This window comes from Stegostoma tigrinum, chromosome 7, assembly GCF_030684315.1.
Source record: "Stegostoma tigrinum isolate sSteTig4 chromosome 7, sSteTig4.hap1, whole genome shotgun sequence".
NCBI lineage: Eukaryota > Metazoa > Chordata > Chondrichthyes > Orectolobiformes > Stegostomatidae > Stegostoma > Stegostoma tigrinum.
Genome location: NC_081360.1, coordinates 108,181,496 through 108,199,843, shown reverse-complemented (window position 1 = coordinate 108,199,843; position 18,348 = coordinate 108,181,496). Strand labels below are relative to the sequence as shown.

Below are 18,348 nucleotides of genomic sequence, written 5' to 3'. Positions count from 1 at the left end.
CACCATTCACGACTGGAAGTGGCAGGACTGCAGAGGTTAGATCTGATTCGTTAGTTGTGGGATTGCTTAGCTCTGTCTATCACTTGCTGCTTATGCTGTTTGGTGTGCAAATAGTCCTTGTTGGTAGCTTCACCAGATTGACACTTCATCTTCAGGTATGCCTGGTGCTACTCCTGGCAGGTCCTCTTCAGATGTAGATGTGACCCCCTGGCTTGATGTTAATGGTTGAGTGGGGGATATGCGGAGCCATGAGGTTACAGATTGTGCAGGAGTACAATTCGGCTGCTGATGGATGCCCAAACCTGAGGTGCCAGATTTGTTCGAAGTCTGCCCCATTTAGCACACTGATAATTCTACGCAGTATGATGGAGGTTATTCTCATTGTGAAAGTGGGACTTCGTCTCCGTAAGTTCTGTGTGGTCGTCCCTCTTACCGATACCATCACATACAGATGCATCCACAGCTGGCAGATTGGTACGGTCAAGTATGTTCTTCCCTCTTTTTGGTTCCCTCACCACCTGGTACAGACGCTGTCTAGCAGTAATGTTCTTTAGGAACTGACCAGCTTGATCTGTAGTACTGCTGCCGAACCGCTCTTGGTCATAAACATTGAAATCCCCCACCCAGCGTATACTTTGTGCCCTTGTCCCTTTCGGTGCTTCCTCTAAGTATTGTTCAACATGGAGAAGTAGTGATTTAGCAGCTGAGGGAGGACGGTATGTGGTGATCAGCAGGAGGTTTCCTTGCCCATGTTTAGCCTGAAGTCATGAGAATTTATGGGGTTTGGAGTTAACGTTGAGGACTCCTTGGGCAACTCCCTCCTGATTATATATCACTGTGCTGCCACATCTGTCTTGCTAGTAGGACATGGCGTATTCAGTGATGGTGATGGTGATGGTGGTGTCTGGTACATTGTCTATTAGGTATGATTTCGTGAGTATGACGACGTCAGACTGTTGCTTGACTAGACTGTGAGACAGCCCTCCTAACCTTTGGTCTTGCCCACAGATAGAACATAGAACATTACAGCACAGTACAGGCCCTTCGGCCCTCGATGTTGTGCCAACCTGTCATACCGATCTCAAGTGCACCTAACCTACACTATTCCATGTATGTCCATATGCTTATCCAATGACGACTTAAATGTACCTAAAGTTGGCGAATCTACTACCATTGCAGACAAAGCGTTCCATTCCCTTACTACTCTCTGAGTAAAGAAACTACCTCTGACATCTGTCCTATATCTTTCACCCCTCAATTTAAAGCTATGCCCCCTCGTGCTCATTGTCACCATCCTAGGAAAAAAGCTCTCCCTATCTAACCCTCTGATTATTTTATATGTTTCAATTAAGTCACCTGTCAACCTTCTTCTCTCTAATGAAAACAGCCTCAAGTCCCTCAGACATCCCTCGTAAGACCTTCCCTCCATACGAGGCAACATCCTAGTATCTCTCCTCTGCACCCTTTCCAAAGCTTCCACATCCTTCTTATAATGCGGTGACCAGAACTGTAAACAATACTCCAAGTGCGGCCGCATCAGAGTTTTGTACAGCTTCACCATAACCTCTTGGTTCCGGAACTTGATCCCTCTATTAATAAAAGCTGCAACACTGTATGCCTTCTTAACAGCCCTGTCAACCTGGGTGGCAACTTTCAAGGATCTGTGTACATGGACACCGAGATCTCTCTGCTCATCTACACTACTAAGAATCTTACCCTTAGCCCAGTACTTTGCCTTCCGGTTACTCCTACCAAAGCGCATCACCTCACACTTGTCTGCATTAAACTCCATTTGCCACCTCTCAGCCCAGCTCTCCAGCTTATCTATGACTCTCTGCAACCTATAGCACACTTCGTCACTATCCACAACTCCACCGACCTTAGTGTCGTCTGCAAATTTACTAACCCATCTTTGGATGCCCTCATCCAGGTCATTTATAAAAATGACAAACAGCAGTGGACTGAACACCGACCCTTGCGGTACACCACTAGTAACTGGTCTCCAGGATGAACATTTCCCATCAACGACCACCCTCTGTCTTCTTTCAGCAAGCCAATTTCCGATCCAAACTGCTATATCTCCCACAATTCCATTCCTCCGCATTTTGTACAATAGCCTACTGTGGGGAACCTTATCGAACGCCTTGCTGACATCCATATACACCACATCGACCGGTTTACTCTCATCTACCTGTTTGGTCACCTTCTCAAAGAACTCAATAAGGTTTGTGAGGCACGACCTTCCCTTCACAAAACCGTGCTGACTATCCCTAATCAATTTATTCTTTTCTAGATGATTATAAATCCTATCCCTTATAACTTTTTCCAACACTTTACCAACAACTGAGGTAAGGCTCACTGGTCTATAATTACCAGGGTTGTCTCTATTCCCCTTCTTGAACAGGGGAACCACATTTGCTATCCTCCAGTTGCCTGGCACTATTCCTGTAGACAGTGACGAGTTAAAGATCAATGCCAAAGGCTCGGCAATCTCCTCCCTGGCTTCCCAGAGGATCATAGGATAAACCCCATCCAGCCCAGGGGACTTATCTATTTTCACCCTCTGTAGGATTTCTAATACCTGTTCCATGTGAACCTCAATCCGACCTAGTCTAATAGCCTGTATCTCAGCATTCTCCTCGACAACATTGTTGTTTTCTAGAGTGAATACTGTTGAAAAATATTCATTTAGCGCTTCCCCTATCTCATCTGACTCCACACACAACTTATCACTACTATACTTAATCGGATCCTACTCTTACTTTCGTCATTCTTTTATTCCTCAAATACCTATAGAAAGCCTTCGGGTTTACCCTGATCCTATCCGCCAACAACTTCTCATGTCTCCTCCTGGCTCTTCTGAGATCTCTCTTTAGGTCTTTCCTGGCTATCCCGTAGCCCTCAAGCGCCCTAACTGAGCCTTCACATCTCATCCTAACATAAGCCTTCTTCTTCTTCTTGACCAGAGATTCCACCTCCTTCGTAAACCATGGCTCCCGCGCTCTACAGCTTCCTCCCTGCCTGACAGGTACATACTTATGTAGGACATACAGGAGCTTTTCCTTGAATACGCTGCACATTTCTAATGTGCCCTTCCCCTGCAGTTTCCTTTCCCATCCTATGCTCCCTAAATCTTGCCTAATCTCATCGTAATTGCCTTTCCCCCAGCTATAACTCTTGCCCAGTGGTATACACCTATCCCTTTCCATCACTAAAGTAAACACCACAGAATTGTTAATAGCGAGAACTTTGCAGGGTCAAATGTGCTGTTTCTGCCCTTGTCTTTTCTGGTGCCTAGGTCGATGCCAGGTTATCCGTCCAGTTTCATTTCTTTTTTGAGACTTTGTTTGTTACAATTGAATGCTTTGCTAGGTCATTTCAGAGGGTAGTTGAGAGTCAACCACATTGCTCTGGATCTGTAGTCACGTGTAGGCCAGACCAAGTAAGGATGGCAGATTTCCTTCCCTAAAGGACATTAGTAGGCCAGATGAATTTTTCCAACAGTCAACAATGATATCATAATCATCAGTAGATTCTTAATTCCATATTTTTTAAAAAGTTGTGTTTATTCTGTTATGGCAGGATTCAAACTCGGGTCCCCAGAGCATTAGCTGAGTTTCTAAATTAATAATTTAGCAATAATACCACTGGGCCATCACTTTCTCCACAGATGTATGAGGAAAGCTTGAATCAGTTAGTGTTGTATTTGCTGAAGTTCAGAAGAATGGGAGGAGTCAGGGAGATCTCATAGAAACCTGTAGAATTTGAATGGGATATACAGAGCACATGCAAAAAAGATGTTCCCAATGGCTGACGAATCCAGAACCAGGGGTCACAGCTTAAGGATACAGGGTAAGCCATCTAGGTCTGAGTTGAGAAAAAATTTCTTCACCCAGAAAGTGGTGAACCTGCGAAATTTGCTACCACAGAAAGCAGTCAAGGCTAAAATATTGTATGATTTCAAGAAGGAGTTGGATATAGCACTTGGGAATAAAAGGATCAAAGGATATGCTGCAGCTGTACAAAACTCTGGTGCAACCGCACTTGAAGTATTGCGTAAAGTTCTGGTCACCGCATTATAAGAAGGATGTGGAAGCTTTGGAAAGGGTGCAGAGGAGATTTACTAGGATGTTGCCTGGTATGGAGGGAAGGTCTTAAAGGCTGAAGGACTTGAGGCTGTTTCGTTAGAGAGAAGAAGGCTGAGAGGTGACTTAATTGAGACATATAAGATAATCAGAGAGCTAGATAGTGTGGATAGGGAGAGCCTTTTTCCTAGGATGATAACAGCGAGCACGAGGGGGCATAGCTTTAAATTGAGGGGTGAAAGATATAGGGCAGATGTCAGAGATAGTTTCTTTACTCAGAGAGTAGTAAGGGAATGGAACGCTTTGCCTGCAACGGTAGTAGATTCGCCAGCTTTAAGTACATTTAAGTCATCATTGGACAAGCATATGGACGTACATGGAATAGTGTAGGTTAGATGGGCTTCAGATTGGTATGGCAGGTCGGCACAACATCGAGGGCCGTAGGGCCTGTATTGTGCTGCAATGTTCTATGTTCTATGATATCTGGGGAAAGTGGAAATAGGCTACAGAGTTCCATGGTCAGCATGATAATAATGAATGACAGAGCAGGTTTGAAGAGCCAAATGTGCAATTGCTGATGTTGCAATGGGGTGGACGCTGTCAAAAGTCACACAACACTAGGTTATAGTGTGACAGATGTATTTGAAATCTCAAGCTTTCGAAATGCTGCTCCTTCGTCAGGTGAAGAACTAAATAACCTACTTGTACTCCTGTTTTCTCTTTCTTTAATTTTTTCTTCTGGTTCCAGAGAAAGCATGGAACGGTTGTCCATATTTAAGAAAATCGAAAGGAGACCCATGGCATGGCCATGTCAGCTCACCATTGGCTCCAGAATAACCATCAACATCGTGGGCTACAAAGCAGTGAGTTGCACATTTTGTACTAAAGTAGAAGGAACTGGAAAACAACACTGCAGTTTTTGGAAGTTGGGAGGAGAAGTTCACTGTTTTGGGGAAGGGTGTAGTACAATGTCTATTGTTGAGGGATTTAAGTCATTGCAGTGTTTTTTGTGGAGAGGGAATTGTGGAGGACGGACTGTGTTTGTACAGAAGGAGAGATTGGTGTGTTTGAGCTGGGGGAGCAGCACAGAGCATGCATGACATTATGAGGCTATTTGCCTGGAATGATTTTTCCCTAACTGGTCTTAAGCCAATGTTGTGATTTCTACTTTGCTGAAGATTTTCTAAATGCGTGCAGTAGGCCCTGTAACTGTGTCCACGATGAAAACATGTGAAATAGGAGCAAGGTAGACTATTCAGCTCCTCAAACCTGCCTCAACTATTCAATAAAATTATGGCTGATCTCTTTAGGATTTGAATTCCACATTCCCATCTACCCCAATAACCATTGATTTCTCTGCCAAACAAGAACTTGTCCACCTGTATTAAAACATTCAATGACTCCATCTCTGCTGCCTTCAGAGGCAAATAGTTTCAAAGTTGAACAAGTCGCTGAGAGAAAAAAATTCTTCTCTCCCTTGAAAAGGACATACATTTGAGTTGAGAGGGTAGAGAAAGTTTAAAGGAGATGTGCAAGGAAAGTTTTTTTTTTACACAGAGGTAATTCAATGAAAGGGCAAACAACAGCCCCTGTACTGACTCGACTGTATTCTTTACAGTCCACCTTGCCAAGACCATTCAGGATCTGAATACAAAAACAAAGAAACCTACAGCACAGGAACAGGCCCTTCGGCCCTCCAAGCCGGCGCCGATCAAGATCCTCTGTCTAACCTGTCATCTATTTTCTGACGGTCTGTGCCCATTTGCTCCCTGCCCATCCATGTACCTGTCCAAATATATCTTAAAAGACGCTAACGTGTGTGCGTCTACCACCTCCGCTGGCAACGTGTTCCAGGCACCCACCATCCTCTGCATAAAGAATTTTCCACGCATATATCCCTTAAACTTTCCTCCTTCTATCAAGTCACCCCTCATTCTTCTAAACGCCAATGGAAACAAAACCAGCCTATGTAACCTATCTTCATAAAACAAGGAGAGGCAGTGGTGTAGTGATAACATCGCTGGGCTAGTAATCCCAGATTATTATTCTGGGCAAATGGACTTTAATCCCACCACAGCAGATAATGAAATTTGAATTCAATGAAAATCTGCATAAAGAGCTTGCCCAATGAAGAACACATAACAACTGTCAATTGTCATAAAATCCCGTCTGTTTCAGTGATGTCTTTTAGAAAAAGCAATCTGCTGTCTTTATCCAGTAAGCCTACATGTGACTCCAAAACCACAACAATGTGGATGATACTTGTCTCTTTGCCCTCTAAACTATTAGGAATTGGCAGTGAGTGGTGGCCTAGCCAACAGCCCTTAATGTTGTGAACAAATTTTTTAAAATTCTGTTTATTCCAGGTATCATCCCAGTTATCATTCCAATGCATTTACATCCCTCCACAATAAGGGGACCAAAACTGTGCACACAAACAAATGGGTTATGTTTTTTTGACACTTGCCATCAGTACATCAACTGTGATACACCTCCACATACAGACAATTAGTTAAGTGGGTAATTTAATTTTAAAGCATATAAATTGGGAGGAGATAAAGGTAACAATCCTAATTGTGGGTAAGAATGCATGTTTAAAGCATTTAATGCATTGTGCCCAGCAACTTTCCCTTTAAAGATATAATGTTTGACAATCAGATCTTTAGATGTAAAATTCTTCAAACAGATGACTGAAGAGAAAGTAAAGAAAAGCTGGATGTCTGTTGATGCCAAGACTCTGCGAAAGGAGGATGTGAGGAAGGAGACCGTTTACTGCTTAAATGATGATAATGAGACTGAAGTTTCAAAGGAGGACACCATTCAAGGTACCGTCTGTTCTTACCATCCCACCATTTCGTCCTTGTTAAATCATATCGTCACTCTTTGTACCTTTCCTAAGCTGCACATTGCTAACCTCATCTTGTCTTAGTTTTGTTGTTAGATGTTGTATAGGGTGAGGTTGAACAAGTGTGTCTTAAGGGTAAATGGTTTGTAAGAGAGGTAACTTGGCTGAAAGTTGAAGGGGGGAACCTGTATGTATTAACCTTGTCGACTATCAAGACCCTGACAAATAAGACTGAAATTCTTGGTTTCAAGCTTCATTGTAAACCTGTAAGCGCACCATCCAGGCAGACACTTTAGTGCAGTCCTTAAAGATGAAATATCTCTCTCTTCAGGTGGTTAGAAAAGGCTCTGTATCTTTCAAGGGCAGGGCAGTTCTCTCTGTGAGGTGTAAGATATTTATCACTCCATAAACTTTCTTCAAAGTAAATTATCTAGTTACTAAATTTAAAAAAAAGACTGACTTGCTCACCAGGTCCTTTGCAGAGGATCTCAGGATCATCAACTCAGTGCTTTTGTCTGAAGATGAACGCACATGTTTTAGCATTGTCTTTTGCACTGATGTGGTGGGCTGTCCCCACTGTTGATGTTGGAACATTTGTGAAGTCTCCACCTCCAGTTAGTTATTCAGTTGTCCAACATCATTCGTGGTTGGACATGATAGGTCTACAGTTTAGATTTGATCCATTTATTGTGGGATCATGTAGCCCTGTCTGTTACATATTGCTTCTGCTGCTTGAAATGCAAGCAGTCATGTGTGAACAAGTTGACACCTCATTTGCCTGGTGCTGCACCTACACTCTAGAGTCAGGGTTGATCCCACAGCTTAATGGTAAAGGTAGAGAGGAGGATCATAGAATCATACTGCACAGAAGAGGCCCTTCAGCCCATCAGGTTTGTACTATCAAGATATATTGCTACCTACACTAGTCCCATTTTCCCATACTGGACACTTAGCCTTGACTGTCATGATATTTCAAGTTCTGGTCCAAGTAATTTTTAAAGGCAGTGAGGTGTCCTGCCTCAACTACCCTCCAAGGCAATGCATTCCAGATTCCTACCACCCTCTTGGTGAAAATTCTTTTCATCAAATCCTCTCTAAATTTCCTGCCTTTTACTTTAAGATTATTACAACTGCTTTCTAACCACCACTGGGGCAGGCAGTAGCCTCATGGCATTTTTGCTAGACAATTAACCCAAAAACCCAGCTGGGGTTCTGGGAACCCTGGTTCAAATCACGCCACAATAGATGGTGGAATTTGAATTCAATAAAAAGTCAAGATTTAAGAGTCTAATATTGATCATGAATCCAGTGTTGATTGTAAGAAAATTCCGTCTGATTCATTAATGCCCATTAGGGAAGAAAACCGCCATCCTTACCTGGTCAGGCCTACGTATGACTTCAGATCCACAGCAATGTGGTTGACTGTTAATTGCCCTATGTAGATGTGGAGACGTAGAAAATAGGTGTAGGAGTTGGCCATTCAGTACTTTGAGCCTGCACCACCTTTCAATACGATCATAGCTGATCATGCAATCTCAGTATCCCATTCCTGCCTTCGCCCCAGAAGCCTTGATCCCTTTAGCCACGAGGGCCACATCCAGCTCACTCTTGAATATATCTAGCAAACTGGCCCCAATAGCTTTCTGTGGGAGAGAATTCCACTGGTTCACCACTCTGTATGAAGAAATCCTTCCTCATCTCAGTCCTGAATGGCTTACCCCTTATTCTTAGACTGTAACCCATAGTTCTGGATTTCCCTAACATCGGGAACATTAGTCCCACATCTATCCTGTCCAGACCCATCAGGATTTATGAGATCCCCACCCTCCCTCCCGATTCTTCTAAACTCCAGTGAGTACAAGCCTAGCCAATCCATTCTTTCTTCATCTGTCACTCCTGCCATTGTGGGAATTAGCCTGGTGAACCTTCGCTGGACTCCTTCAATAGGAAAAATGCCCATCCTCGGACTCAGATCAAAACTGCACACAATATTCAACATGTGGCCTCACAAGGCCCTGTATAACTGCAGGAGGACATCCTTACTCCGATACTCAAACCCTCTTGCTATGAAGGCCAGCATGCTGTTAGCTTTCCTCACGGCCTGCTGCGCCTACATGCCAACCTTCAGCAACTGTTACGCCATGACACCCAGGTCTCGTTGCACCTCACCTTTTCCTAAACTACCACCATTCAGATAATAATCTGCCTTCCTGTTTTGGCAACTAAAGTGGATAACCTCACAATCCACATTATATTGCTTTTACTAACTATTTACCCACTCAGCCCAAGTCACCTGGCAGCCTCTTAGCAACCTCCTCACGGCACACACTGCCAGCCAGCTTAGTGTCATCTGCAAATTTGGAGATATTGCATTCAACTCCAAAGTCCAAATCTTTAATGTATATTGTGAACAGCTGACGTTCCAGCACTGAACCCTGCGGTACCCTGCTCGTCTTTGCCTGCCATTCTGAAAAAGACCCATTTATTCCAACTCTGTTTCCTGTCTGCCAACCAGTTCTTTATCCATGTTAATACATTGATGTGACGCTCCTGGTGTTGGGGTTTGATGTTGTAGACATGCCCGCCGAGCTGGTGGGTTTGGTTGCAAGCGTTTTGTCACTCTGCTAGGTAATGTCATCAATGTGCCTCTGGTGAAGCTGTCCACTTGTTACTTATATGTCCGGTTTGCTGAGATGATTGGCATTACTTCCAGTTTTGTGTCTCAGTGGTTTGTACACAGGGTCTAATACAATGTGTTTGCTGATGAAGTTCTGGTTGGAATACCAGCCCTCCAGGAATTCCCTGGCCTGTCTCTGAGTGGCTTGCGTGGTTATAGATGTGTTGTCCGAGGTGAATTCATGTCACTCATTGTCCGGGTGCACTGAAACAAGTGAGAATGGCTCATGTCTCTTGGTGGCTAGTTGGTGTTCATGTATCCGTATTGTCAATTTTCTTCTGGTTTGGCCTATGTAGTGTTTCTCACAGTCCTTGCACGGTATTTTGTACATTACCCCAGTTTTCCCGGTTTTGGATCCTTTACATTTGTCAGTAGCTGTCATAAGATTGTTGTCGGCTTGTGGGCTACTGTAGGGGTCTGAGTAGTCTTGTGGTCATCTCTGAAATATCATAATTGACACAGTATGTAGACAGGCCAACAAGGGGCGAAGCCACATTAGATTTGGTACTGGGTAATGAGCCCGGCCAGGTGTTAGATTTGGAAGTAGGTGAGCACTTTGATGATAGCGATCACAATTCTGTTATGTTTACTTTAGTGATGGAAAGGGATAGGTGTATACCACTGGGCAAGATTTATAGCTGGGGGAAAGGCAATTACGATGAGATTAGGCAAGATTTAGGGAGCATAGGATGGGGAAGGAAACTGCAGGGGATGGACACCTGAGAAATGTGCAGCTTATTCAAGGAAAAGCTCCTGTGTGTCCTACATAAGTATGTACCTGTCAGGCAGGGAGGAAGCTGCAGAGCGCGGGAGCCATGGTTTACGAAGGAGATGGAATCTCTGGTCCAGAGGAAGAAGAAGGCTTATGTTAGGATGAGATGTGAAGGCTCAATTAGGGCGCTTGAGGGTTACAAGGTGGCCAGGAAAGACCTAAAGAGAGAGCTCAGAAGAGCCAGGAGGAGACATGAGAAGTTGTTGGCGGATAGGATCAGGGTAAACCTTAAGGATTTCTATAGGTATTTAAGGAATAAAAGAATGACGAGACTAAGATTAGGGCCAGACAAGGATCGTAGTGGGAAGTTGTTTATGGAGTCAGAAGAGGTAGGGGAAGCACTAAATGAATATTTTTCAACAGCATTCACTCCAGAAAACGACAATGTTGTCAAAGAGAATATTGAGATACAGGCTACTAGACTAGGTGGGATTGAGGTTCACAAGGAAAAGGTATTAGACATCCTACAAAGTGTGAAAATAGATAAGTCCCGTGGGCCGGATGGGATTTATCCTAGGATCCTCTGGGAAGCCAAGGACGAGATTGCCGAGACTTTGGCATTGATCTTTAACTCGTCATTGTCTACAGGAATAGTGCCAGACGACTGGAGGATAGCAAATGTGGTTCCCCTGTTCAAGAAGGGGAATAGAGACATCCCTGGTAATTATAGACCAGTGAGCCTTACTTCAGTTGTTGGAAAAGGTTATAAGAGATAGGATTTATAATCATGTCAAAAAGAATAAATTGATTAGGGATAGTCAGCACGGTTTTGTGAAGGATAGGTCGTGCCTCACAAACCTTATTGAGTTCTTTGAGAAGGTGACCAAACAGGTAGATGAGAGTAAACCGGATGATGTGGTGTATATGGATGTCAGCAAGGTGTTCGATAACGATCCCCACAGTAGGCTATTGTACAAAATGCGGAGTAATGGTATTGTGGGAGATATAGCAGTTTGGATCAGAAATTGGCTTGCTGAAAGAAGGCAGAGGGTGGTAGTTGATGGAAAATATTCATCCTGGAGTCCAGTTACTAGTGGTGTACCGCAAGGGCCGATGTTGGGCCCACTGCTGTTTGTCATTTTTATAAACGACCTGGATGAGGGCGTAGAGGGTGGGTTATTAAATTTGCAGACGACACTAAGGTCAGTGGAGTTGTGGATAGTGACGAAGGCTGTTGTAGGTTACAGAGAGACATAGGTAAGCTGCAGAGCTGGGCTGAGAGGTGGCAAATGGAGTTTAATGCCGACAAGTGTGAGGTGATGCACTTTGGTAGGAGTAACCGGAAGGCAAAGTACTGGGCAAATGGTAAGATTCTTGGTAGTGTAGATGAGCAGAGAGATCTCGGTGTCCATATACACAGATCCTTGAAAGTTGCCACCCAGGTTGACAGGGTTGTAAGAAGGCATACAGTGTTTTAGCTTTTATTAATAGAGGGAACGAGCTCTGGAACCAAGAGGCTATGCTGCAGCTGTACAAAACCCTGGTGCGGCCGCATTTGGAATATTGCCTACAGTTCTGTTCACCGCATTATAAGAAGGATGTGGAAGCTTTGGAAAGGGTGCAGAGGAGATTTACTAGGATGTTGCCTGGTATGGAGGGAAGGTCTTACGAGGAAAGGCTGAGGGACTTGAGGCTATTTTCGTTAGGGAGAAGAAGTTTGAGAGGTGACTTAATTGAGACCTATAAGATAATCAGAGAGTTAGATAGGGCGGATAGGGAGAGCTTTTTTCCTAGGATGGTGACAGTGAGCACGAGGGGGCATAGCTTTAAATTGAGGGGTGAAAGATATAGGACAGATGTCAGAGGTAGTTTCTTTACTCAGAGAATAGTAAGGGTATGAAATGCTTTGCCTGCCACGGTAGTAGTACTTTAAGTACATTTAAGTCGTCATTGGACAAGCATATGGACATCCATGGAATAGTGTAGGTTAGATGGGCTTCAGATTGGTATGGTAGGTCGGCACAACGTCGAGGGCCGAAGGGCCTGTACTGTGCTGTACATAGAACATGGAACATGGAACACAGAACAGGCCCTTCAGCCCACAATGTTGTGCCGGCCATTGATCCATGTATGCACCCTCAAATTTCTGTGACCATATGCATGTCCAGCAGTCTCTTAAATGACCCCAATGACCTTGCTTCCACAACTGCTGCTGGCAACGCATTCCATGCTCTCACAACTCTCTGCGTAAAGAACCTGCCTCTGACATCCCCTCTATACTTTCCACCAACCAGCTTAAAACTATGACCCCTCATGCTAGCCATTTCTGCTCTGGGAAATAGTCTCTGGCTATCAACTCTATCTATGCCTCTCATTATCTTGTATACCTCAATTAGGTCCCCTCTCCTCCTCCTTTTCTCCAATGAAAAGAGACCGAGCTCAGTCAACCTCTCTTCATAAGATAAGCCCTCCAGTCCAGGCAGCATCCTGGTAAACCTCCTCTGAACCCTCTCCAAAGCGTCCACATCTTTCCTATAATACGGCGACCAGAACTGGACGCAGTATTCCAAGTGCGGTCTAACCAAAGTTTTATATAGCTGCAACAAGATCTCACGACTCTTAAACTCAATCCCCCTGTTAATGAAAGCCAAAACACCATATGCTTTCTTAACAACCCTGTCCACTTGGGTGGCCATTTTAAGGGATCTATGTATCTGCACACCAAAATCCCTCTGTTCCTCCACACTGTCAAGAATCCTATCCTTAATCCTGTACTCAGCTTTCAAATTCGACTGTCCAAAATGCATCACCTCGCATTTATCTATCTGCCACCTCTCAGCCCATCTCTGCATCCTGTCAATGTCCCGCTGCAGCCTACAACAGCCCTCTATACTGTCAACGACACCTCCGACCTTTGTGTCATCTGCAAACTTCCTGACCCATCCTTCAATCCCCTCATCTAAGTCATTAATAAAAATTAGAAACAGTAGAGGCCCAAGGACAGAGCCCTGTGGAACCCCACTCACCACTGACTTCCAGGCAGAATATTTTCCTTCTACTACCACTCGCTGTCTTCTGTTGGCCAGCCAATTCTGTATCCAAGCAGCTAAGTTCCCTTGTATCCCATTCCTCCTGACCTTCTGAATGAGCCTACCATGGGGAACCTTATCAAATGCCTTACGTTTCTATGTGCGGTAATGTTCTATGTTCTATCACTGATTTATGGTAGAGAGATGTGATTCTGGCCATGTTGTGTCTTCCTGTCTCAGAGGTAACGGCAGATTGTATTTTTTGGGTGTCCGTTTTTTTTAAGACTCTGCATAAATGTTCCTGTTTTGCTTTGCATTGTTCTGGGTGTCTGTAATGTGTTGTGGCTCATTTAAATAGTATTCTGACTCAGCTCCATTTATGGGCGTTGGGATGGTTGCTAGTGTAATTGAGTATTTGGTCCTTATGTGAGGCCTTTCTATGTATGCTAGTCTGGAGTTCCCCATTGCTTTTGCGTTCTACGGTTATGTCCAGGAAAGGTAAAAGATAACTTCTAAAAAGTGCTGGTGTTGGACTGGGGTGGACAAAATCAGAAGTCACACAAAACCAGGTTAAAGTCTAACAGGTTCATGTGAAATCACAAGCTTTCACAGCACAGCCCCTTCGTCAGATGTGGTGGGTGAGAAAAGCACACAGCCACAGAGTTTATAGGCATGTCAATACGTTACCACCGATACCATGAGCTTTAATTTTCCTCACTAACCTCTTGTGTGGAACCCTGTCCAAAGCCTTTTGGAAGTCCAGATACACAACATCTACTGATTTACCATTGTCTACTCTTCTGATCACATCCTTAAAAAATTCCGGAAGATTTATCATGCATGATTTCCCTTTAATGAATCCATTCTGACTAGGACCGATTCTGTCACTGCTTTCTAAATGCTGAGTTATTACATCCTTAATGATTGACTCCAGCATTTTGCCTTCCACCAATTTTAGGTGAACCGGCCTACAATTTCCCATTTTCTCTCTCCCTCCTTTTACCAAGAATGGAGCTTATATTAGCTACCCTCCTGTCCATTGGAACTCTTCCAGAATCTATAGAATGCTGGAAAATGATCACCAATGCATCTGCTATTCCTCGGACCACTTCCCTTAAGTCTTCTGGGATGCAGAGCATCAGGCCCTGGGAATTTATCGGGTTTTAATCCCATCAGTTTCCCCATACCATTTCCTGACTAATAAAGATTTCCTTCAGTTCCTCCTTCATGATTGACTCTCTCTGTCCTTTCGCATTTCCTCAAGGTTATTTGTGTCCTCCTGAGTGAAGGTAGATCCAAAGTATTTGTTCAACTGGTCTGCCATCTCTTTATTGTCCATTATAAATTCACCTGATTTTAACTGCAAGGGATTTAATTTGTCTTCACCAGTCTGTTGCCCTTTACATATCTATAGAAGCTTTTGCAGTCAGTTTTTTATGTTTTCTACAAGCTTACTTTTATATTCTATTTTCCTTTCCTGAATTAAAACCTTTGTATTCCTCTGCTAAATTTTGAATTTCTCCCAGTCCTCAGGTTTGCTGCTTTTTCTGATCCATTTATATACCTCCTCTTTGGCCTTAACACTGTTGCTAATTTTCCTTGTTAGCCATGGTTGAGCCACCTTCCCTGTTTTACTCTTATACTAGACAGGGATGTACAATTGTTGAAGTTCATCCATGTGTTCTTTAAATGTCTGCCATTGCCTATCCACTATTAACTCCTTAAGTATCTTTGGTTAGTTTATCCTAGACAATGCATACCAGCAACATTAGCTTTCTTTCAGTTCAGGACCCTAGTTTCAGATTTAATTGTATCACTCCCCATCTTAATGAAGAATTCTACCATATTATGGTCACTTTTCCCCAAAGGGCCACATACCACAATGTTGCTCATTAATCCTCTCTGGTTACACAATATCCAGTCTAGGATGGCTTGCTCTGTATCAGAGATAATGGGAACTGCAGATGCTGGAGAATTCCAAGATAATAAAATGTGAGGCTGGATGAACACAGCAGGCCAAGCAGCATCTCAGGAGCACAAAAGCTGACGTTTCGGGCCTAGACCCTTCATCAGAGAGGGGGATGGGGAGAGGGAACTGGAAAAAATAGGGAGAGAGGGGGAGGCGGACCGAAGATGGAGAGTAAAGAAGATAGTTGGAGAGAGTATAGGTGGGGAGGTAGGGAGGGGATAGGTCAGTCCAGGGAAGACGGACAGGTCAAGGAGGTGGGATGAGGTTAGTAGGTAGCTGGGGGTGCGGCTTGGGGTGGGAGGAAGGGATGGGTGAGAGGAAGAACCGGTTAGGGAGGAAGAGACAGGTTGGACTGGTTTTGGGATGCAGTGGGTGGGGGGGAAGAGCTGGGCTGGTTGTGTGGTGCAGTGGGGGGAGGGGACGAACTAGGCTGGTTTAGGGATGCAGTAGGGGAAGGGGAGATTTTGAAACTGGTGAAGTCCATATTGATACCATATGGCTGCAGGGTTCCCAGGCGGAATATGAGTTGCTGTTCCTGCAACCTTCGGGTGGCATCATTGTGGCAGTGCAGGAGGCCCATGATGGACATGTCATCAAGAGAATGGGAGGGGGAGTGGAAATGGTTTGCAACTGGGAGGTGCAGTTGGTTGTTGCGAACTGAGCGGAGGTGTTCTGCAAAGCGGTCCCCAAGCCTCCGCTTGGTTTCCCCAATGTAGAGGAAGCCGCACCGGGTACAGTGGATGCAGTATACCACATTTGCAGATGTGCAGGTGAACCTCTGCTTAATGTGGAATGTCATCTTGGGGCCTGGGATGGGGGTGAGGGAGGAGGTGTGGGGACAAGTGTAGCATTTCCTGCGGTTGCAGGGGAAGGTGCCGGGTGTGGTGGGGTTGGAGGGCAGTGTGGAGCGAACAAGGGAGTCACGGAGAGAGTGGTCTCTCCGGAAAGCAGACAGGGGAGGGGATGGAAAAATGAGCGAACAAGGGAGTCACGGAGAGAGTGGTCTCTCCGGAAAGCAGACAGGGGAGGGGATGGAAAAATGAGCGAACAAGGGAGTCACGGAGAGAGTGGTCTCTCCGGAAAGCAGACAGGGGAGGGGATGGAAAAATGAGCGAACAAGGGAGTCATGGAGAGAGTGGTCTCTCCGGAAAGCAGACAGGGGAGGGGATGGAAAAATGAGCGAACAACAGACAGGGGAGGGGATGGAAAAATGAGCGAACAAGGGAGTCACGGAGAGAGTGGTCTCTCCGGAAAGCAGACAGGGGAGGGGATGGAAAAATGAGCGAACAAGGGAGTCACGGAGAGAGTGGTCCCCTGTCTGCTTTCCGGAGAGACCACTCTCTCCGTGACTCCCTTGTTCGCTCCACACTGCCCTCCAACCCCACCACACCCAGCACCTTCCCCTGCAACCGCAGGAAATGCTAAACTTGTCCCCACACCTCCTCCCTCACCCCTATCCCAGGCCCCAAGATGACATTCCACATTAAGCAGAGGTTCACCTGCACATCTGCCAATGTGGTATACTGCATCCACTGTACCCGGTGCGGCTTCCTCTACATTGGGGAAACCAAGCGGAGGCTTGGGGACCGCTTTGCAGAACACCTCCGCTCAGTTCACAACAAACAACTGCACCTCCCAGTCGCAAACCATTTCCACTCCCCCTTCCATTCTCTAGATGACATGTCCATCATGGGCCTCCTGCAGTGCCACAATGATGCCACCCGAAGGTTGCAGGAACAGCAACTCATATTCCGCCTGGGAACCCTGAAGCCATATGGTATCAATGTGGACTTCACCAGTTTCAAAATCTCCCCTTCCCCTACTGCATCCCTAAACCAGCCTAGTTCGTCCCCTCCCCCCACTGCACCACACAACCAGCCCAGCTCTTTCCCCCCCACCCACTGCACCCCAAAACCAGTCCAACCTGTCTCTGCCTCCCTAACCGGTTCTTCCTCTCACCCATCCCTTCCTCCCACCCCAAGCCGCACCCCCAGCTACCTACTAACCTCATCCCACCTCCTTGACCTGTCCGTCTTCCCTGGACTGACCTATCCCCTCCCTACCTCCCCACCTATACTCTCTCCACCTATCTTCTTTACTCTCCATCTTCGGTCCGCCTCCCCCTCTCTCCCTATTTATTCCAGTTCCCTCTCCCCATCCCCCTCTCTGATGAAGGGTCTAGGCCCGAAACGTCAGCTTTTGTGCTCCTGAGATGCTGCTTGGCCTGCTGTGTTCATCCAGCCTCACATTTTATTATATTGGCTTGCTCTGTAGTTGGTTCCTCACCATACTGGTCGAGGAAACTATCCTTCCTCCATTGCATTGCTGCCAGTTTGGTTTGTTCAGTCAATATGTAGATTGAAGTCACCCATAATAATTACTGTACCCTTACTGCATTCTTCTTTAACTTCCTGTTTGGTATAGTCCTCAATATCACAACTACTGTTTGGTGGTCTGTACACAACTCCTACTAAAGTCTTTTTCCCTTTGGTGTTCCACAGCCCCACCTATACAGATTCCACATTGTCCAGACTAATGTCCTCCCTTACTTTAGTGTTCATCTCATCCTTTAACCAGTACACAAGAACATAGAACAGTACAGCACAGTACAGGCTCTTCGACCCACAATGCTGTGCCAAAATCTTACTCTAAACCTAAGGTCTGTCTAACCTCCACCGCTCCCTTATACTATCATCCATGTGCCTATTTAATAGCCACTTAAATGCCCCTAATGAGGCCGACTCCACTACCCTCTCCAGCAAAGAACCTACCTCTGACGTCTCCCCGAAATCTACCTCCTTTCACTTTAAAACTATGTTCTCTCGTAAAAGCTACCTCCACCCTAGGAAAAAGCTTTCACCGTAGGAAAAATGAGGAAAATCTTGAACTCGCTATGGCTTCAATCAGGACCCCTCTTTAGCCTTTTCTGCTCCAAAGAAAACAACCTGAGCTTATTCAGCCTCCTTTCATCGCTAAATGGCTGTAGCCCAAGCAACATCCTAGTGAATATCCTCTGCACCCCATCTAGTTG

General features: G+C 45.2%; 1 protein-coding gene across 1 annotated transcript in view; it reads left to right on the top strand.

Moving 5' to 3' along the window:
* The window catches only part of xrcc5 (X-ray repair complementing defective repair in Chinese hamster cells 5), a 296,785-nt gene that overhangs the window by 136,213 nt on the left and 142,224 nt on the right, over nucleotides 1-18,348 (top strand). The window contains exons 7-8 of the mRNA XM_059647633.1: nucleotides 4,834-4,948; nucleotides 6,772-6,910. Coding sequence (XP_059503616.1) covers nucleotides 4,834-4,948; nucleotides 6,772-6,910 — 254 coding nt within the window. The remainder of the gene's footprint in view (nucleotides 1-4,833; nucleotides 4,949-6,771; nucleotides 6,911-18,348) is intronic.